The 21,070-nt window shown below is 38.7% G+C and overlaps 1 protein-coding gene and 2 long non-coding RNA genes across 3 annotated transcripts; 2 read left to right on the top strand and 1 right to left on the bottom strand.

The window, feature by feature from the left end:
• The first annotated feature begins 530 nt into the window (after positions 1–530).
• On the top strand, positions 531–2,670 carry LOC112289283 (uncharacterized). Its single transcript, XR_002971823.2, has 2 exons — positions 531–1,037; positions 1,895–2,670. It is a non-coding gene; the product is annotated as an uncharacterized LOC112289283 (long non-coding RNA).
• Positions 2,671–5,897: 3,227 nt separating this feature from the next.
• On the bottom strand, positions 5,898–15,189 carry LOC112289711 (structural maintenance of chromosomes protein 1). The gene is made up of 20 exons (XM_024535185.2): positions 14,897–15,189; positions 13,347–13,921; positions 12,859–13,095; positions 12,432–12,665; positions 12,041–12,282; positions 11,744–11,891; positions 11,391–11,509; positions 10,911–11,181; positions 10,517–10,641; positions 10,234–10,343; positions 9,837–9,944; positions 9,392–9,531; positions 9,133–9,222; positions 8,605–8,813; positions 8,163–8,442; positions 7,837–8,004; positions 7,517–7,734; positions 6,909–7,160; positions 6,404–6,622; positions 5,898–6,263 (listed from the first exon to the last, which is right to left on the bottom strand). Exons 2-20 carry the CDS (start codon positions 13,782–13,784, stop codon positions 6,215–6,217), a joined length of 3,657 nt encoding a protein of 1,218 aa, XP_024390953.1. The 5' UTR covers positions 13,785–13,921; positions 14,897–15,189; the 3' UTR covers positions 5,898–6,214.
• A 1,007-nt stretch (positions 15,190–16,196) lies between these two features.
• LOC149988024 (uncharacterized) lies at positions 16,197–21,027 on the top strand. The gene is made up of 5 exons (XR_016505756.1): positions 16,197–18,233; positions 18,587–18,822; positions 19,299–19,357; positions 19,624–20,130; positions 20,619–21,027. It is a non-coding gene; the product is annotated as an uncharacterized LOC149988024 (long non-coding RNA).
• Positions 21,028–21,070: the final 43 nt, after the last annotated feature.

Below are 21,070 nucleotides of genomic sequence, written 5' to 3'. Positions count from 1 at the left end.
ATGACATAAATCATATTCATCTTTTATATGATTTTATTTACACAAAAGTACAAAAAAATTATAAATAAATAAAATATTCAATTAAAGCTTTAAAAAGAAAAAAGCAGTTTACTATATCCAAAAACCAACCACTTTAACTGCTTTTCAACTCAAATTCCAAATAACCCAAACTCTTTAGTTAATTCTTTTTTTAAAACCTTGAGTCTTGATATCCAATTTGCTGTTACTTTTAAAAGTCCGTAAAAGGAAGACGAACGCAAGTTTCGGATGAAAGTCGCAACATACGATGGATGAATTATCACCAATGTCGTTCATCCATCCAGCGCGCGCACGAGAGGCGTGCATTACGAGCCAACCTTGCAATAGGGCCACGGTAATGGGGCGTAGTACGCGGAGAAGACCGGCTCCCATGACCATCGAGGTTCGGTAGTAGGTACCGGAAACGGTTACCGGAAACCAAGTCCCTCATGCACCCCCGTTACCGCGCTTTGCTTAGGCTTTGGCTTCGACTTTGTTTTGTGTGAGTGTTTCTTTTTTGGGTTCATCTTCTCGGATCTTCTTCTTCGTCTTCTAATACTTCCTCGGACTTCGGCGTTGTCGGCACGATTTGCGAGAAGCTCGCGTGGCGCTACAGAAAGAGAAGAAGAGACAGAGATCCCAAATTCCATTCTCTCGCTCTCCCTCGTAGTAGTAGATCCCTCTTCCTCCTTCCTCTTCTTCTCCTTTCCCTTCATCGCTGAGTCTGTAGACTCATTCCATTCCCCATTCTCGCGCTTCCCGCAACTTGGGTCTCTCTCTCTCGCGGTCTCTCATTTGTCTCGCATTGTGGCATTTTAAGGGAGGGGAGAGAGTCTGCAGGGAGGGGGGCCTTGGTCAGGGATTACGACGAGGAGGAGGACGAGGAGGGAGGGAGGGAGAGAGGTATTGAAGTAGTACTACTAGTGCAGCAGCAGGGGCGTGGTGGTGCCGATCTCGCTGGGAGATTCGTGTTCCCTGTTGTTGTTGTTGTTGTTGTTGTTCGTGGATTTGTGTGTCAGGTATCATCGCTTTTCCCAATCTCTTTGAGGGGAGTTTTGTTTGAAAATGTTGAGTCGGTATTGTTGGGATCTTGTCACTGGGGTGCTGTAGTTTTTTATGGGGGAAGTGTCGGAGGAAGGTGGTTTCGTATTTGTTGATGTTTGGATGGGGACTGAGAGCGAGAGAGAGGGTATTGGTTATGGGAGAATTTTGGTGTGGTTTTCGTTCGTGTTCGTCGGCTGCAGGTGCTTGAACCGTTCTCCCGTGTTTGTACGTATGGTTTGCGAATAATGCGAAGAAGATGGTGTAGTCTGGGGTTGTATTTTTCTCTTGTTAACGTGTTTAAGCTCGCAACGTGTTTTGTGATTGAAGAGCCTTTGATTTGGCATCTGTCTCTCGTCCAGTTCCGTTGGAAGTAATTGGTTAGCGATTTCTTTTGTTTTTCGCTGGATCCTGCTGCAGTTAATATCTTGTTTCTACGGATCAGCTGCATTTTTTCACTTTTTCTCGAACCCAGCCTTTATCTGATTTTGTTGTTGCTAGCTTTGTTCTCACACTCAAAATGCACTCTGAATATATCAATCCGAGAATTTCAACTGAATGACGTTTGTCTGAAATTTTTACTTCTGACTGTTTTTTTTATCTTCACACAGAGATGTGCAGTAGGTTGGTTGTCGCTCTCCACCTGACGCATTGTGAATTTCCTTTCCTTACCCTGCCTTGCCTTATCCGTTTCATGGCCTTTTTTCTGTTTTTTTTCTTTTTTTTATTAATTTTCTCTATCCGTATTGTTTCATGGATCAAGTGGTCCCAGACACTTCGTTGCATTTTTCAAACCTCAATCATGCAGCTCACTTCTCTTGCCATCTATCTGCAGGATTACATTTTAGTCCAGGCACTTAAGGTAAGCAGGATGTCGAAAAGCAGCAAAGGTCTAGATTGGGCGGATCAGTGGGATCCAATTCAGGATGATGCCCCTGCTACCAAAAATCAGGATGCTTCCAAGTCCTCTAGCAAGGAGAAGATGGCGAAGGCAAAGGCAGCTGCAAGTGTTGGAATGAGAAAAACTAAAGCTGCTGCGATAGTTGGAATGCAGAAGACGAAAGTTGTTGCTACCATCGGTGCTCAGAAGCTGAAAGCCGGCACGACTGCCGGAATGAAATGGATTAAGGAGAAAACTCGAAAGAAGTCATCGCAGTGACCAAAGAGTAATCAAAATTCGGGGCCTCGTCTTCAACCCCTGCTTCCCTCTACAATTTTTTGTCCGAATGTTTCTGCTACCTCCTGAAGACGCCCGGGAGGCTTGCCCATGATCGGGGATTACACACAAGTCTTCATTCTTAGGAGGTAGGCTTCACAGTCAAGATATTGGTTGTACAGAAATCGGCAGCATAGGCGCAATAAAGTTCCCAGTCGGCACCTTCTGAATGCAAAAAGTACACATGATTGTCTCCCTATCTTTCGCATACTCTGCGATCCTATTAGATCAATCTCAGCAGCTTATGCACATCAAGCGTTGTTTAGATTTCATTGATTCTTTAAGAACTAAGTTTTTACAGGGATGCTAGCACTCCCGAACTCAATTAAATCCTCCTCTTCCACGTAGGAAGTCCAGATTTGGATGGTAATGAAAAAGATTTTTGTTTCTTCTAATTCCTGTACTTAGGAATTTGTCTCGCTTGAAGTTCATGGAGGAAGTGATATCAACTTATTGTGTGAACTGAAGCTGTCATTGGAGGCCCATTACTTCGTATGCTTCTTTGGTACTGTAAGCAACTTCAGGGCATGAAAGCACCGAAAGCTAGAACTGACATGATTGTTTGAAATGTATGTTCCTGGAGGGCTAAAGCTGTTATGTTGCAAAGGATCGTGACAGAGACGATACCAGTTCTGTTTTGTCAGATTCTGCACAGCTGTTAAAGTAGATCATACCTGGAGAGTGCAACTTTGTATGACAAAATTGTCTAATTCTGTAAGAGAGACATATCAAAAGCATGGGTTCGATGTGACGGAGGGTTACTTTTGGGACGCACTTGCTTGTTGGAGTCTGTGCCGTCATTTCTGTATGTTTCTGTTTGAAACCAGAGCAGAAATTTCTTATTGGGCAGGAAAATAGCAAAGTTGTCTTCGAATGTCTTCTTTTTCATAGTGTAACTAATCATTTGTCTGTAATTGCCCGTCTTCAAATTGATAGTTTGAGAGATTCAATCATCTCAAAAATTTCAGAATACCATATAGCATTATTAGTATTACTCTTATTACTCCTATTAACATATGAGCTTAAAAATTTATTCATTCCAAACTAAAACAAATAATATGCGTACATATTTACATTCTGAAAATCCCAAATTTTTCAAAAATTGTTGTTACAATTGAAATAAATAAATATTTTTAACTAACTATTTAAACTATCAAAAAATAAAAATAAAAATACAACTTGGTATTTGGAGTACGGAATAATTAATTTTGTGAAAAATCCTGAATTAACAAAAACAACAACAACAAACTAGGTTTTACTTTTAAAAAATTAAAATAAACAACAATCAAACTGACACACAAGAAGGTTTTCAATCTATAAACATGCTAAATTTTATGAAGAGTGAAGAAGATTAAATAATTGAAGCAATGTTTTCATTTATACTACTTGGAAGGTAACAAACGTACTTAAGACTCTTATGACTTATTACACAAGCTATGAGTAGAAGCTTCTCAAAAAGAAATCACAAAAAAAATCATGAATTTTTTCATAAGGTTTTAAGAAATTACAACACAATTCAAAACCATCTAAATGTTGATGTTTGTACCACCATTAACTTTTTATCAACAAAATAATCTTTAAATTAACCATTTTTTAATGATGTTATTTTGGTCATTTATTGAAAAATTTATTATTACTAATATTGTTCATGGATACAACTATATATATATATATATATATATAGTAATATATTTTGGAAATTTGTTGCAGAATTACTTACTTTGAAATAGATAATTATTCTGGAATATTATAGTTATGAAAACAAAGTTAATAAAAAATAAACATGATCATACTGTTTTGAACTTACATGAGACCAATTTTTTTTTTTTTATATATATTATTCAAGAAAACCAGACCGTATTTCTAATTTAAAACAAAGATTGGCTGTCTTCAAATGTATTGATCGGCATTTTTGTGTTTGTATTTTTACTTTGCTTTTTTCTTGTTTTATATTTATCATTTTACAGTTATTTTGATGAATTTTTGTTTTTGATTTTCTTTTAAAGGTTTTACAACTTTTTTGTTTTCTTTTAATGTAATTTTGTCAGTTGCAAATCTTATAACTTGTTCAATTTTAAAACACATAGATTTTTAAAATAAAAATATTTTTAAAATTTTATTTTATAAATCATAAAATTATTTTTTTAAAGTAAGATATCCAATCAATCTAATATTAGTTGATAAATGTGTTTTTAATTTTTAATTTAATTAGAAATGTAATTTTAAATATTATTATTATTATTATTATTATTACATCTAACAATTAACTAATATATCATCTAATCTGATGTCAACCATTAAAGTAATAATAAATACATGCATACTTACTACTATTAAATATTTTAAAAAATACAACTATATATTTTAATATTACATATATAAATATATATATTCACAAAAAAACAATATAATTGTATGTACTACAGACACTCTACAAGTTGGACACAGCAGCATAGGTATCTAACTGGTACATGGTACTAGATGAATAGCAAATCCCAAATAAATTCTTGCACCAAAACATTTTAATTAACCCTAAACATATATATTATTTATTTACTTAAAAAAAAGCCCCAAACCCTGCACCACTCCTACCAATATTGCAAGGACTTCCAACAATTGATTACACATCAATGAACTTCTCACAAAATCTAAAAAAGCTATCCATCATCTATGTCTGAAAACATGCATAAATGACAAACAGATGTAGAAAGTTCAAAAAGAAAAACCATTATCTATTTTCCAGAATTGCCACAAGTTGGTAGTGTAGTTGAAGACACTTGCTGTATTTACATCTTCTGCAAAAAGATTATTACAAACAATATAACTGAAATACCAAGATTTCAAACTAATAACAATATTTTTCATTTAATATGTCATAGCATGGATATATTAGAAATCATTAATCAAAAATTTACTACGTGATTTTTCCAACAATGTATACATATTCAATATTTAATCTCAAATTACTTTACAATGTTGGAAATCTGTGAAGGCTGTCATATTATTTACAAACTTAATAGATTTTCTAAAAGACTAACATTATTGTGAAAACTTTAAAGTTAAATTTCGATTAACATATTATATTACAAATAAATAAAGAGAATAAGCTAAGCAAACATGTTTTAAATTTAAATGTAAATCAGTCCACTGTGAACGCATTAGATTTCTTTTTAGGGCACATGACAATTCTCCAAAATGAAAGATATAGAATAAGCCAATGTACAACTCAAACTATTTAGTAACTACGTGAAAGTGCATACATGTATACACTCAACTACAGAATTGATGTTCTTTAGTCTAGAAGTAAAGCATATCCTATACAGGTATGAAGTGTATCCATTCTACTTCTCTAACACTCCTTATTTTGAATAAAATTTAAAACAAAAATTAGGCAATCATAAATACATTTTTCAAGTAATCATTTTTACCAAGTACATATAAACTATCATTCATAATAACAACAATGACAATCACCAACAACATCAAAAGTTTTCATGAAAATAAGATTATCCATTCCTTCATTTCTGAAATGCAATAAGGACTATCTATGCACGCCTGCGTAGAAAAGAATGTAGCCAAAAACAGAAGACATGGATAAATGGGTAAACTATGTGCGACAGCCTTGAGGAAAGGAAAAGAGACTAATAGTCATTATGAAGGATTGTACACCAAAAGGGCTGCCTACATTCCAGTTTGCACATGGTTTAAATGTCTTCACATACAGAGCAGCACTTTGAACACAAAAAAGTAAGAATCGGTCCCAAGACCGGTGTAAGGCAAGAATCCGTTCCTCCTATGAGCCTAGGCCCCATGGTAGATCTGGTAATAATGCTACCCACTACTTCAAATCACAGTTTTTTTATCATGTACACCAAGAACCAAAGTACACCACAATGGTATTTTACAAAGCATGCGAAAGGACCAAGAGTTGCATCCTTTTTATAAACCGCCGTATTTTCCTAAGTCGAACGTCAGCGTTTTGGAACAACTACACATCAGAGACGACAGCGAGGGTCAGCGAGCAAACTCGGACATAACCAATCAAACTTGAATGTATGAACCAGTTAACCACAAAAACAAGGGTTGGGATGTGAACTACTAAGAAAGAAATGCATGAAAAACACGTACCTTTGATCTCGATAAACACCAATTAAAGCATCGGCTTTATCATAGAATGTGTCTTTTAGTGAAATAACCACACTTTGAAAGCCTATTCCTTTCCCGCCATCACCGTCCTTGACCTCTGGACGTGATTTGGCACGTATGTAGGCTGCAACTTTGGCTACATTTAGATTGTCTAAAGCAGCATCAACCTCGTCAAGAACAAAGAAGGGGGATGGCCGGAAGCTGGCATGATAACATCAACCTCACAGGATTAGCTAAAACCTGAAATAAGTTCTTTGTACAGGACTCAATATCTGCTCAAGGAGCTGGCATGGCAACATCAACCTCACAGGACTCGCAAATGCATTCAAATATGTTCTTTAGCTTGCAAGGTAAATATACAAATCGACTGATTTTGGAAAATATATACAAATAACCGTTCACAAAGATGACTCAAAACAATCAAGGGGAGTCATAACACAAAAGCAGAGCCATGTATGGCCAACAGATAGAAACTGTACAGCAATACCTGTGAATAGCGAAGAGGAGGGCAAGGGCAGCCACAGTTTTCTCTCCTCCGGAAAGTTGTTCCATATCCCGAAAACGCTTAGTGGGAGGCATGGCTGTGTACTTAATCCCATGCAGATAAGGCTCATCCTCACTCTCTAAACTCAAGTACGCTGTTCCACCCAATGGATGAGTGGTGCTTTGAGTCAGCTGTTTGTATATTGCATTAATGTTTACGGAGATGTGGTTGAACGCATCCATGAACTTATCATATCTGCACAAGGAATACAGATACCAAATGTTAGAAGATTAAAAATGAATCTATATGTACCAACTTAACTTAACTAATAAGTGAACGACGAGTTATAATGAGAGCTAGTCATAAACGCTCGGTACCATTAGGCAAGTATTCCTGACATTAAAGTGAACTAAGAACCCTACCTTTGTACATTTTAGTATCATATCAAAATTCTAGAACTTTGCTCAAGTGATCGTCTTTCAAATCAAAAGATTTCAAGCTCACTATTAATTAGCCACTCAGACCTTATCAACACAGGAACTCATCCAGCAAAAGTCTAAAGATGACACGATGCTCAAGCACTTGAAACCAATGCTTAACAGATCGATCACCTCTGTTGCTTCACCGCGTTGTATTTGTCTGCAACCTCCTTCCCAGCCCTTCGTGCAGCATCAAATTCTTCATTGAACCATCTCTCCTTCTCACGTAGACTTTCGTATTGATCTAACGCCTTCAGGTTTGGAGCTGTTCTCACAATTTCCATTGATAGAGTTTCCAACTTACCCTTAAATTCTAATTCCATCCTTTCTTTCTCTGACGGTCTCAAGTCCTGGAATTACTTAACACGTATTAAACATCATATGAAGAGATTCTGCATGAAAAAAATACTAGAATGCGGCAACTCAAATTCAAAGTAGGAGAGAAATGCTACCTGTTGGTGTATCCTGCTGAGCTTGGAAAAATCAAAAGTTACATTTGTCGGTGTCTGTTGAGTAGGTCCAGAAGAATCAATGCCAATTGTAGGTAGCTTGATCTGATCAAGCTCACAGCTCTCAACGATTTCTTGTTTCCTCGCATTCAATTGCTCAATATGGGTTTCCTGGTTGGTTCAGGACAGTTCAAAACAAAGCAGATCGGTAAGCACTTGTGTTCGAGTTGTGCTTGATATTTGAACAGCATATCAAACCTCTACCATTCCAGCAGCATTGCCTTCTGGTATACTTTCTGGGCAAGACGTAAGAAGTTACTTGTTCCTACCTTGGCTGTCAATTGCCGCTTAACATTTCCAAGACTGGTGGTATCGTCGCTTCCTCGCTTTTTCAGATCCTGAATCTCCTCTTCAATAGCGTCTGCTCTACTTCTGAGGTCTAATGTATCTTCTCTGAATTTCTCAATTTGTTCAGAAAGCTCCTCCATTTCTGCTTTGACTTGCGTTTCTCTATTTTCAACTTTCACGAGCTCATCTCGCAAAGCATTCAAAGTGTCCGACATCTTCCTTATTGGTCCATCGTAATCTTTCCTCTGTTCGTACTCCAACCTGTGTTCAATCGCCAACATTCAGTGAACTAAAAGAAAAATGATACGTGTGAAATGTTATACTGGTCAGTTCAATCAAAGAAACCAAACAATTCTAAGTGCCTTAATCCCCCAAATAAAAGAAGTGACAGCACAGTTGAAAGAAGCTAAGTATTAAACTTACTGGTTCCTGAGTTTTGAAATCTGACTGGTAAGACTCATTTTTCGCTCAGCAGTCTCTTGGGCAGCACGGAGCTGGTTTTCTTCATATTCTCGTATATTTGCAACGCCTACTGACGCACTGAAATCTTTGTAGATTCGATCGATAATGTTGTTGATGTGATTTTCAAGTTCGGCAACCTCTCTGCTCTTGTTGGCTATAGCATTCTGAAGCTGTAGAACCAACCATCAACAGAAGGTTCACAAGTTACATCAGAAGGAACTTTCCGCTAAGGTGTAGGAAGCTGAGATGAGAGAAACCACTAACTAGAAGATAGAAGCTGAAAAGTCAGTAATAAACATATTGTTCAATCCTTGACTTGAGATAACCCACGACTTCTAGAACATATCCATACACTGTTCTTGTGCTTCCATTAAACCATGATCAACATCAACTCTAACCTCAGGCTGCTGAAATTATACAAGGCATGAACCTCGGTACTCATGCATGCATTCGATGTAAGATGAAGCAAGTTGAAACCTAGAGTTCTACCTGAATTATCTCAGGCCTTTGTTCCTCTATATGAGCCCTGTTAGTGGCACGCTCTTGCGCAAGCCTTGTCAGCTTCTCTTCAATAGATTTCTGGCATAATCACGTCAAAGATGGGCATGAGAAAAACATAGGTTGTTGAACATTGAATTACCGTTTTCAGACTCACAACTGCATTTGAAATATATTGTTGTAATTCTGCGCGCAATATCTGTTAGAGAGCTAACGTTTACGAATATTACGAACAATACAATCAGCATACCTTCTCACTACTGGCATAGTGAATCTTTCTTTCCAGACCACTAATCCTACCAGCTGCTTCAGACTCCCTCCCTGACTGATCCCTAGCTGATCCAAGCTCTGCCATCTCATTCTCAAAGCGTTCCTTACTCCTCTTGAGCGCTGTCGTGGTGCCCAACCAACAAAAACACTTAAGTCAGATATTCCAATTAAGGGACATGATCACCTGCAGGAACCAAAAAAAGTCAAAAGTGCTCTAAGCAAGTTAGTAACAATTGCAAAGTTCACTTTAATGAAATACTAAAACACGCTTGCAAGGACTTGCTCCGCACAAGTCAGTGGAAACATCATCACAATCCTAGTACGTATGCAACTTTATTTAATCCTCCACCGCACTACGTTATTTCCTTCCCCACAACAAACTGGAAAATAAACGCTTCAACAGTGAGAATCACCAGCGACCACACCTTCGACTGCTTGGTTATCCCATTTCTGGGATCTTGATTCCATGCCTCCACTAACACCTCCAGTCATTGTGCCCGACTTCGCTAGAAGGATACCGTCGTGCGTAACAACTGCGAACCAACATCAAAATATCAAAATGCACAATTAGCACAATCAACATCATAGCTCTAGTCGGATTCTTGCAAGCGTAAGTAATTCAACTGTTCGCATTTGGAGACCTAAAACTTAAATTGCAATTTCACAGCAAAAAAGCATTCCGAAAGTGCAATAACAGCTCACAGAACAGAACTTCAAAACATACAACTCACTCACTACACTATCCAGAAAATAAAGGCTTGAAACTCAGATCGTGAGCTACTCATACGTAGTATTTTCAGAGCAAGAACATGAGTAGGTAACCTTTGTGCCGCTCACTGCCCCAAGCAAGTCTCTTAGCTTCATCCAGCTGATCGCATACCAAAGTATTTCCGACTGCGTAAAGAACTGCTCTCTCTAAAGCCGGATCAAATATAAGACGAGTGAAGGAAGGTAATCGAAGGAAGAACATCGAAGTAAGAACATTTACTTCAAAATAATAGACTAATCAGACCCATAACCAATAGAGGGCCCCTAGGACGATTAACAAGAATGTAGCAGAAAGAAAACATGCGACACGAAACTTAGGCAACAGTTGAAAGGATATTGTATCACATCGTACACCAGCTTTGCCGACCCACCAAGGGCTCGCAGCTTTTCATGGACAGGCTTAACTCTAACTGACTGCAAAGGAATGAAAGTTTGTGGTTGTAACCGATGCTCCTTCAGATACTAATCACACCAAAAAGAAAAGTATTATGACTTTGGCTTCACATCACATGTACACAACTTTAAAAATGCACGTGAACTGAGACATGATATCTTCCAATCTCTAATGCAATCCAGAAACTGGAAAATTCATCCTTAGGATTAGGTCTATGCTCAATAAATGTATTCAACAATCCAACATCACTTCACAATTCATCGTAGGAATAAATCTGTTAATTGAAAATAAAAATAAAAAACTAATATCAAACAACAGCATCAATAAGATAAATTACCTTGATACACTCCTTTCCAGTACTGTCATCCTCAACTACAACCGCATCCATGTACCTGCCCATAGCCACAGTGACAGCCAGATTGTATTTTTTCTGTGTGGGCCTGCAAAGATCCGTCATGCGCCCATGTACACCAGGAAACAAGCGCTTCAGACTAGCAACGGCCTCTGCAATCCTCTTGTCTCTCTCATTCTCTCTCTTATCAGCCTTCAGCTCTCGAAGTTGATTGTCAATCTCATCCAATTTAGCTCTCAAGCTTTCAGAGCGAGTCCTACAAACCAGCCACATAAAATAATACGTTTAGAACATGGTAATAAGAAGAGGCTCCAAGTCACGAGATCTAAGCCCACGGACTGAAAATTGAGAACAAATTTAACAGACATGAAACCTAACAAACATCAGACATGAGAAAACACATACATGCTCTAACTTTTGTAGACCAAATTTCAATAAATTTGAGTCAAGTTTGGTCTACTGTACCTGGACTTCCGATGTCTGTCCTGCATGTCCGCAAGTTCTTTCTGAGCCACACGAAGCTCCTCATCATGTTTGGTGAATGCCTCATTGCACCTGCTCAAGCGAGACAGCGTTTGCTCCTCCTGGAAATGACAAAATAGCAATCTCACATTATTGAGCAAATTTATAAAAGAACCCTAGTTTGCTGAAGAACCTCGTCAACCTTCTGATAGACACATGGAAAGCAGGTTGCTAATTTAAGACGTAGGTTCTGAAATACACCACTTAGAATTTCAAAACCTAAATAATAAACTGTAAACGCACAACAATTACAAGCATGATAAAATACAAGCAACCATGCTTCAAAACAGCTTTACCTGAGATTGAAGCTGCTGATCTCGTTCTGTTAGTTGCCGGAGGTTCTCCTCGAGATTTTTTAGAGCTTCTACATCAGCTTGAAGGTGCCGATCTTGGACTTCCTTCTCTTGCCTCAGCTTCGCGGTTCTTGTGCCTGCTTCCTCCTTGCTACGAACGCACAGGAAAATATATGAGGGTGATGTAATCCATTGCTTGGACTTTCCTTTAAATCGACTATGAAACATTCGAAACAAACATAGCTAACTTCTCTATCAAGCTCATAAAGCAGACGTTAGTGATAAACTTTGTGTACTTACATTCGGTGGTACTCTAACATTTGGCTCTCCGCAAGATGCAAACGCTCTCCACCTTCTCGGTCTTGTTGTGCGATGAGCTCGTTCATGGCCTGCGTAACATCCCGTAGGCTACGCTGCAGATTTTCAATTTGACTCCCCTGCTTTCGCTTGTCTTCTTTTTTCTTTTCCAAGTCTTTTTCACAATTCCTGATCTTTTGTGACAACCGAGTGATCTCTTCTTTTAACTTGAGTAGCTCTGGGCTCTACAAAGACAGGAAAATAAAAGTGCATGAGTAATGTCAGATACAACTGCAAGAGATCTCCATAAATAAGACCTGAACTGACGAGAAACGAGACATTGTACAATTGAAGTTAAAATAAGCAGCTGGAACGCAGAACAGAAACAACTAACCTTCTTATCTAATTCCATTTTCTTTTTAGAACTTTTCTTGTCGAGCAAAAGGGATTCCTTAATAAGCACTGCCTGATCCATCTTCTTAGCTTTGATTTCTGCTTCAAGCTGTTCTTGCTCATGATAGAGCTCCTGCAGAGTTGCTCTCTCCCTTTGAAGCTGTGCCAAGGTGCTCGCCACATCTTTCTCAATGTTGAACAGTTGCCACAGGCAGTACTCAGTCTTCAGCTCTTTCTGTAATGGAATCAGGTAAACCAATCAGGAGACAAAATACCACCGTGCCTCTAGGGAAATTTGTATAACATGGCAAATTGAGATTTCATCAATATTGACCCCTACCACACATATAGTAGCAACGCACGCCTTGAAACTAGCAGCAAATAGATCATTTCTAGAGACATCGTTTAACCAGAGAGTGAAAACATACCAGCTCCCCCTGGAGTCGAAGGTGCTTTTCAGCTTCCTCTTTTTGTTCTTTCTTCTGCTTTCTCTCAGCAGCCACAGTCTTTCTTTTCTGATACATAAAGACTGTTGTCTCTTCTGCACGTGCCTTTTGGACCTCCAACTCTTCATAGTCCTTCTTCAACTCTTCTGAGCCAGAAATCTGCTCAAAGAGCGCTGTCAACTCCTTAGGATTCTTGGATGCGATAGATTCAACATCTCCCTGTACAACAATTCAGCAACGAATCAAGTTACAGCACAAATATCACTGAAGCCAAAAAAAAAAAAAAAAAACAAAACAAAAAAACAAACAAACAAACGAACGAACAAACAAAACAAAACAAATAATAAAACATCCTCTCGGTTAACGCTGCAATGATTATTGAACGATCCGTCTCAAAGAGAAATGTTTAGTTGGAAAATTGTTCACTCAATGAAAAAGACAAATGATGAACAACGCGTTAGAAACGTTACCTGGAAAACAAGAAAGTTTCGGGCCTTCACAAGGATTCCAAGAGTCTTCATCGTGCTGTTGTAGACGTCCCATGCAACAGTTTTGTTATTGATGCGGTATTCGCTGGAACCACTGCTCGTGATCGTTCTTGTAAATTCCATTTCCTCCCCACTTCCTGTAATAAAAACTAGCTTCACAAAAGCTTTCCTCCCCTTTTGTTCCCTGTCTTTATCGTCATATGCGTACAGCAAATCTTTAAGCTGCGCACCTCGTAGCTGCATGGAGCGAACTCCAAGGACAAAACTAATGGCATCCATGAGGTTGGACTTTCCAGCTCCATTTGGCCCGATAATGGCTGTAAAATTCTTGAATGGGCCGACGATTTGATGACCCTTATAAGACTTGAAATTTTCTATTTCAAGCCTTTCAATCCTACCTGGATTTACCGGAGCGGGCATCGTGTAAGCCTACGCTTGCGACTAGAGTGCACTAATGTAGAGGTCCTTAGTGTGTGTCTTGCTTGTCTCTTGGTGGCGATTGTGTTCTCAATGAAGGATTGTCAGTAATCATCGGCTACCAATGCGCCTCCGAGTTCCTAGAAGTGAAAACAAACAATACTGACAATGAGCATGATAGACTAAAACCCTCAATCAACAGGAGAAATGAATTTTCTAACAAAATCATCGCCGCTAAAAGTGAAGCATGCTGACATTATGATGCCAAGGTTTGAGTGCACCGGAGACAAGGAAAATATGCGATTAATAATACGATGAGTGAAAAAATTACTTTCATGACATGTAGGCTTACCAAACCCTACCCCCGGAAACTCCGAAAAAAAATTTAAAAAAAAAGAAATTAATGTCATGATTGTGACAGGGAAAAGCATACGCAGCCCTAGTTGTCCTTCAAAACCAAGACTACGTTATAAAGGAAGATATCACAATTATCTGCTTCCGTCCATCATGGAGGAAGGAATTCTTACATGAAAAAAAATAAATAAAAAAATAAAAAAACCAAGCTATCAGTGGCCATTGAAGGTTATGGCATAAGTTAAACTTTCACACACACTACAAACGAACGCTTATTATAAACCCACAACTCAGTCCCCGCCGCAAAGCTACCAAATTCTACCAAACCTCAAAGAAGCTGAAATGGACATGGAAGTTCGTGACGGAGCGAACATAAAACCAAAAATGCAGCAGGAACCTTCCCGCTAATACCACAGAAAAATCAGAGACGCAATGTACAGCCTCAGAACCCCAGTCGGGCGGGAAAATAATGTTACTTCCGCTGAAAGTCGCAAACTCGTGAAGGAGAATCACACCCACGGTTGAGAAAGACATAAAATAATCCCTAAACCTTCACGCAACGAGAACCTAGCAATCGCACCACTCGTACCAAACCACGGCCCTCGGTCAACAAGACCGTTCGTCCGAAGGAAACTCAAACTAGTCCGTCATGATTCCATTCATCAGACAGCATCAATGGGAGCACCAGGTACGACTATAATACGAAAGAAAAACGCACCAGACAAGCAAAACTGAATACTAGGCAGCAGAGCGCACATTACCTCGCATCACTTAACCACCTTCGACCTCAACCTTTCCTCACCCCGAAACAAAACTATAGAACGAGCCAGAAAAAATAGATTTCCACGGCGAAAAACTGTACGGTGAGGGCAGAGTCAAAACAAGGCAGCGTCGTTAGCAATCTGCGCACAGCATTGCTCCAGCAGCATCACGCTCCGACACTCCTCTGGCGATATGAAGCACAAGGACGCATCACGTGCCCTGTCCCATGGGCGGAGCAGCCAGACGGAGATCCTCCTACCTCCTCCTTCCTCGTCGTCGCTGCGCGGGAGACTGGGGCCGTGGGCGCGCGATGGAAAGGGAAGGCTCGACAGCGCCGCTTCTGGCAAGTTCCACGCGAGTAGCTATCTCATGCTGACGTGGCTCCTCACAGGGGGGGCCGTACTCATAAATAAGTATCCCTCCCCACTTCATTGTGATCCCCCCCCTCCACCCCCCCGCCCTCGCTCCCGCCGTTTTCTCTGGCGGGCCCGCGCTCTTCTGCAAGCCTGATTGGTGCATGGCTACCTTTCCCTCCTTTGGCTGTGTCCTGCAACGGGCCGGGTACGTTGTTGCGGGTTGATGTGTCTCCCTCCTCCCGCGTTCCCTTTCCCGCGCAATTATTCTAATTAAATTATTTATAGACGACTTTGTTAATAAATATATATGTCTATGTACCTATCTATGTATGTATACGTATACGTACACATACAAACATATATACATGAAGAAATACAATAATTTAAATTGAAAAGAATATTATCTTCAATTTTAATATTTCAATTGAGAATATATTGTAAATTTATTTTAATGTTTATAACATTTAAAACTAATTTTTTTCAAATAATCAATTATATTAATTTTATCATGCACATGGACACACATATGCAACTTTATATTAAATAAGAATTCATCTCATATTTTGAAATAGAATACTTATATAATGCTGTCATTGGAAGCTCTTGCCTCGATTTGAAGGCATCATGTCTAAGCAAGTATTTAATATGAGTAATAGTATGTAAATATAATGAAACATTACAACAGTGATAATGTGACAAATAATCATATAAATATAAAATATATTTGATTAACAACACAAAAATAAGGAGAAAATAATAATAATAATAATAGTAATAATAATAATAATAATAATGCACATAATTGTAAAATGTAGTACAAAAGATGTGTTCAATACAATTACATTAATCTCATGGTTCATATTTATGGCATATTTCAATTCTTTCATGTTTACAGTAAAAATTGATTTTTTTTATTTTTTTATTTTTTATTTTTTACGTAAGCAAAGTATTAATTGTTCTACTAAAAAATAAAAATGAATGTGCTTCAAGACGAGTTTGAAATCTTAACTCAATAATAAGTAGCCAAATGAATAATATTAATTATACACAATGAAATAAAAATAATAATATATAATGAGCATTTTTTAAAAAAGAAATTATAACATTAAATCATCGTTATATACATCATACAATTCTGCGTTATTATTGGTGTGCGTTTTCTTTAATACACACTCTCAAGCATTATCTGAACCAACCAATAAAAAAATGGATGATTTGTTTCTTGTTTGCTTAGAAATTTTATGATTGATAAATGAAAAACAACAACGTTATTGATGCTATTCTCTCGTGAAGGTCCATGCACGATGAAGAAAACCAGTCACATCGTCGATGATAAAGTATCTGCTGGGCCATTATTCATTCATCCAAATAAGGACGTTAAGCAGCTGAAGCCTGAGCTTTCCAAAAACGGACAAAGTGGCAGTAATGGCAACACCAAAATAGGAGTGGATTCGTTTCCATTCTCACGATTGCTGGTGGTCTGGATTAGCATCGAGCTTTACTTACCGACATTGAAACAAGACGGGATTTCCTCCGAAGCTGTTGCTTATGCATGGACCGAATCTCATGGAAAAGGATCTGATGAGTGAGTCCTGCTTATTTTGGGAATGAGCTATTGACAGTTCTCGGAGGATCGAGATGCGGTTTTGCTCAGGAAGGATGGACACTGCGTTGAGCTTTGCAATCAATATCATAGCAACAGTGCACTCTCGGCAAAGCGCAGATGTATAAGCTCGCCTCGCCGATGGAAAGAGGTCATGGGACGGCGGCTCTGCCAATAGGTCCTGAGCGAGCAGCTGGTGAAGGTTGTGATGGTGGAGCTTGATTTTTCGGAGGCTCTTCGAATTGTGCGGATTCGGGAGGAGTTGCGCAGGACAATGTAAAGTCGTTACGGATTATTGGCCGATGTGTATGTCCGTGCTTGAATTTTGTCTTGGTGATTCAATCGTCGTTCTTCTATATTTGATGGCGTGAAGTCCTTATGGAATACATGGGTAAAGTGGAGTAAGAAGCGATCAATATAACTTTCCTATGCTTCGTCTCAGCAACGCAGTCCAGAATCTGAGCAGTTTTATATAGAAAAGTTCTTTCATACTAGGTTTATGCCTTACATCCAACTCAAGTATCTTGTGAGCTATGCAGAAGTTACGCAGTGGTCATTTGTCAGTGTTCTGTGCAATGTTTGGAACTAGGATTTTGTATGCTGGTGTCAACATCTGCACGTAAGGCTTGAAGAGTTCCCTTTAATCGTCAGTTTAATCCAACCTTAATGTGTTCATTTCTTGAATTTCCTTGTGACATGAGCTTTTTTGCACTTTTTTGTGGATTGAAATCCTTGCACTGCTCAAATGCCAAAATCGTTTGACTCCTGTTGACCGACATTACAAAGCACTGGTTGTTCGTAGATATGGCGACTATTATGGCAACTCACCTTTGGAGTTAACATGTTTTGCATCTGTAAAATTTATGACGGGATTTACAGTAGAACTGTAAGCTGTGTTTAACTTTCCTTTGTAAACGCTGCAGAAACTTGTTTATTAATACCTCATGTGCTTCAGTGAGTTTGAGGTGAAGCAAATTATACCGAAATTAAGTTGTACGGATAGCAACTTAACTGATACCACGGGTACAAGTGAGTCTAGTGAGATATCATCTGATCCAAGTGATGTGGAAGCAGATGCTACTACCGATATAGGTTTGGAAGTGAACGAGACAGGATAAAAGTAATCTGAGAATGTAGATGGTGCTGTGGATGAGGGTTTGGAAGGAAAAACATGGGACAATACGAAAATTAAACTATATTGCAAAGCTATTGTAATAGATAAAGGTTTAAGTAGGACACAAGATTATCCTTCTGGTAATCTCGTTTAAAAGAAAGTCGTTGGGAATGTTTTCTTTTGTCAAGTTGCGAATTCTTTTTGCATTGCCACTGTAGCTTGTGAAAGAAGGGAGTGTGCTGAACATCGAGCTTTCTGGCGAGGTGAGTTAAAATGCTACATATTTATTAGTTTGATGCTGCTGCTCTAGGTTTTTAAAGAGACCTTTAACTATGCACTTAAAAATCTCGTTTCTGTAATTCACCCCTATGGTGGATATTCGGCACGTATGATCTTAGTTCATGTGTAGAGTGATTTGTCATGCGTTGCGATGCTCTGTAGTGCGAGTCAGTATCTGATTCGGTTACTGTAAAGTGCACTGCTTGTTGCTAAGATTATTGCCTTGATAAAATTTTAGCATCAATTAGTTTGAAGTTTAGTTTTTTCTATTTCATGACCCGTAAATCTTGCTTTCAATTTTTTTGTGTGCTGATTATGTAAATGTGCTTTGATTCAGATTTCTGAGCAATACTAAGGTCCGTTCTTGCAAGGTCCATTGCTGCCACAGATATGTGAAAATTTGATCAAAGCAGCACAGGATCCTTGAGTAGCTGGCCTCTTTTCGTTCGTTGAGGCCTAGGACCTGGCCGGAGGAAGCTTGATGAAATTAGACGGCACGTGGAATATTACAAGCAGTCCGGTGTGCAGCATCTTTCAATGGATTTTTTCGTACTCGCTTATCTTCTACATTGAGTGAGTCTGATTAACTTTCTTCTAGAAGATGATAGTAATTTCTAAGTTTGAGATATTGGTCTGATATGTGATCAACATTTAGGATTATTGTCTGTGTTGCCGATAATTATGTAGTTATTTGTACTACGAAACTTTCACCTCATCCTGTTTGAAAGAAGCATTTTATGTCAACGTTTGATTTTATTTTCCAGTATTCTGATTCTTGTTGTCATCGTTGTCAAATATCCTAATTGCATTTATATTTAGAGGTGTTTTTGGTATCTTCGAGGTCTTCTAAGAAGGATTAAGGGCACATCGATACTTTCATTCAAGGACCGACGTGGTTAAAAGTACATGTGCAATGGCACAAACTATACTATTTTTCTTTGTAAACGACATGATTATATGAAATCTCCTATCCATCAGTAGGGCTTGGAGAGGAAATGTAGAAGGTCGTATTCTTAACCACTGGCTCTTGTGGGTAACATATTGAGCAGGTGCTTAAGGAGTGGTTCAATGCTGCAATGGATAAACCTTTGCAGACAGTACAGTACAGGTATACAGACGTTCCTTTCAATTAAGAGTTCTTTTTCATGTGAGCTTGTTCTTCTGATCTAAGGATTAGTTCGTGCTTTCATTGGTTGTTTATTGTACAATATACATGTAAAATCATGGGGCCAAATATTTTGCCTTTATTATCAAGTCTTCCCTCCATAATATTAAGTAAACAAGCAAGGGTATAAATGTGGACACTCGGCCTGTCCGAAGGAGGCAATCCAATTGCTGTCTGAGGAGTGGAAGGAAGTGTATTATGTAATGTAGGTGGTGAAGTACCTGGATATTCTCGTGATGGCATAACCAGTGATTCTTTATTGAGAGCATCCAATTTATGCAAGGTATGCGGCTAACTACAGTAAGTCTCTCTCTCTCTCTCTCTCTCTCTCTCTCTATGTGTATTAGAAGCAATGACAGCAAGAGTTGTTTAGCTTGAGGCATTTACTCTGACTGGTTCGATCGGGGTTGTGACAGTTGTGTGAGAATATGTCGAACTTTCTTTGTGCATATTTTCTGATGTACATTTTGAGATGTTGGTTTTGTGACAGTAGTCCGACTAGTCTTGATTATCACAATGCTGTTTCTTCTTTCTTTTTTGAGCATGTCACAATGATCTATCATCAGGCATAATATGCAGTTCTTGTCGTTTTTGTGGCACCTAAATTCTATTTTGCAAATTTATATGAGCGAGTGGGTTTCGCGAAGGAAATTATCTCAAATGGAATGTTTACTGAGCTTGATGCGGATCAACGTCCTTTCAAGTATGTTGTTAACGTAAGCTTTTACTTATCTCGTACATTGCGAAGGTGTTCGTGTGTTATCTTACTCATCTCGGTGTTTCATACTGAACAATTTGTAGGCCTGAAGAAGAGGATCTTTTCAGAGGATCATCAGTGTATTTACCCATGTCTTTCCGAAATAATACTGCTAAGCCAAGGGAAATAGCGATAAGCTCGTAGTTGCTAGCTCTCTTCTTTCTAGGTTCAAGAATCATACCCGCGATTTTGAGACAGTTTAACTCTCGTGAACTTTTAACGTAGTTGTCCTTGCCTTCATGTTATATATCATATTGAGAAAATGGAGGAAGTTGCGCATGGACTGGTAAAGCTGCCTTAGAGTGCGGCTTGGTTGGTGCTCTTGGTGGCTTTACTACAGCCGTTGCCATGGCGAAACAGAGCGCTTGTAAAGCTGAGGACAAACAGGTATTAACACTTGGACCCAATTTCTCTCTCGTCCTAATGATTCTTGTTATCTTTTTGCAGTGAACGAATTGGATTGCACTCATAGTGCATGTTGAGGATGACAATGTGATGTTCACACTCTCAGTACTCGACATCCGATATGCAAGTCGATCGGTCCAAGTTTCAAGCGTCAGCTCTCTCTGATGATAGATAGTGGCTCTGCCCTTCTGTTCCTGTTCCAATCGTCGTAGACAGGGTTAGTTCTCAGGTATTGAGTAACCCCTCAAGACAAGGTGCTAGTTTGAGGTGCAGGCCCGAATGGATGTTATCAGTACAGATGGCGTAGGCACCGGGACTGTTTCGAGACAAGGCAGGGAACACATTGAAAACTTGCTGAGTTTGATGTATTATTATGTATAACAGTTATTTCAGTTAGATTTTGTAAAGAGGTCATAAAATCGACAGCAATATAAAATTACAACAGAATGCATGTTTTTTGCAGATTGTATAGAATTTATGCGAGTGTTTTCCAG

Source organism: Physcomitrium patens, chromosome 12 (genome assembly GCF_059467195.1).
Source record: "Physcomitrium patens ecotype Gransden chromosome 12, ASM5946719v1, whole genome shotgun sequence".
Taxonomy (NCBI): Eukaryota; Viridiplantae; Streptophyta; class Bryopsida; order Funariales; family Funariaceae; genus Physcomitrium; species Physcomitrium patens.
The sequence above is the reverse complement of the archived record's forward strand: the minus strand, read 5'-3'. Positions and strand labels throughout refer to the sequence as shown.

What these genes read in the sequence shown, in the direction of transcription:
- LOC112289711 (XM_024535185.2), bottom strand. Translation starts at nt 13,784, where the DNA reads ATGCCCGCTCCGGTAAATCCAGGTAGGATTGAAAGGCTTGAAATAGAA. An exon ending in AACGCGGTGAAGCAACAGAG is followed by an intron (nt 7,161 to 7,516) that starts GTGATCGATCTG and finishes TTCCTTGTGCAG; the next exon opens with ATATGATAAGTTCATGGATG. An exon ending in GGTGTTTATCGAGATCAAAG is followed by an intron (nt 6,264 to 6,403) that starts GTACGTGTTTTT and finishes TCTGATGTGTAG; the next exon opens with TTGTTCCAAAACGCTGACGT.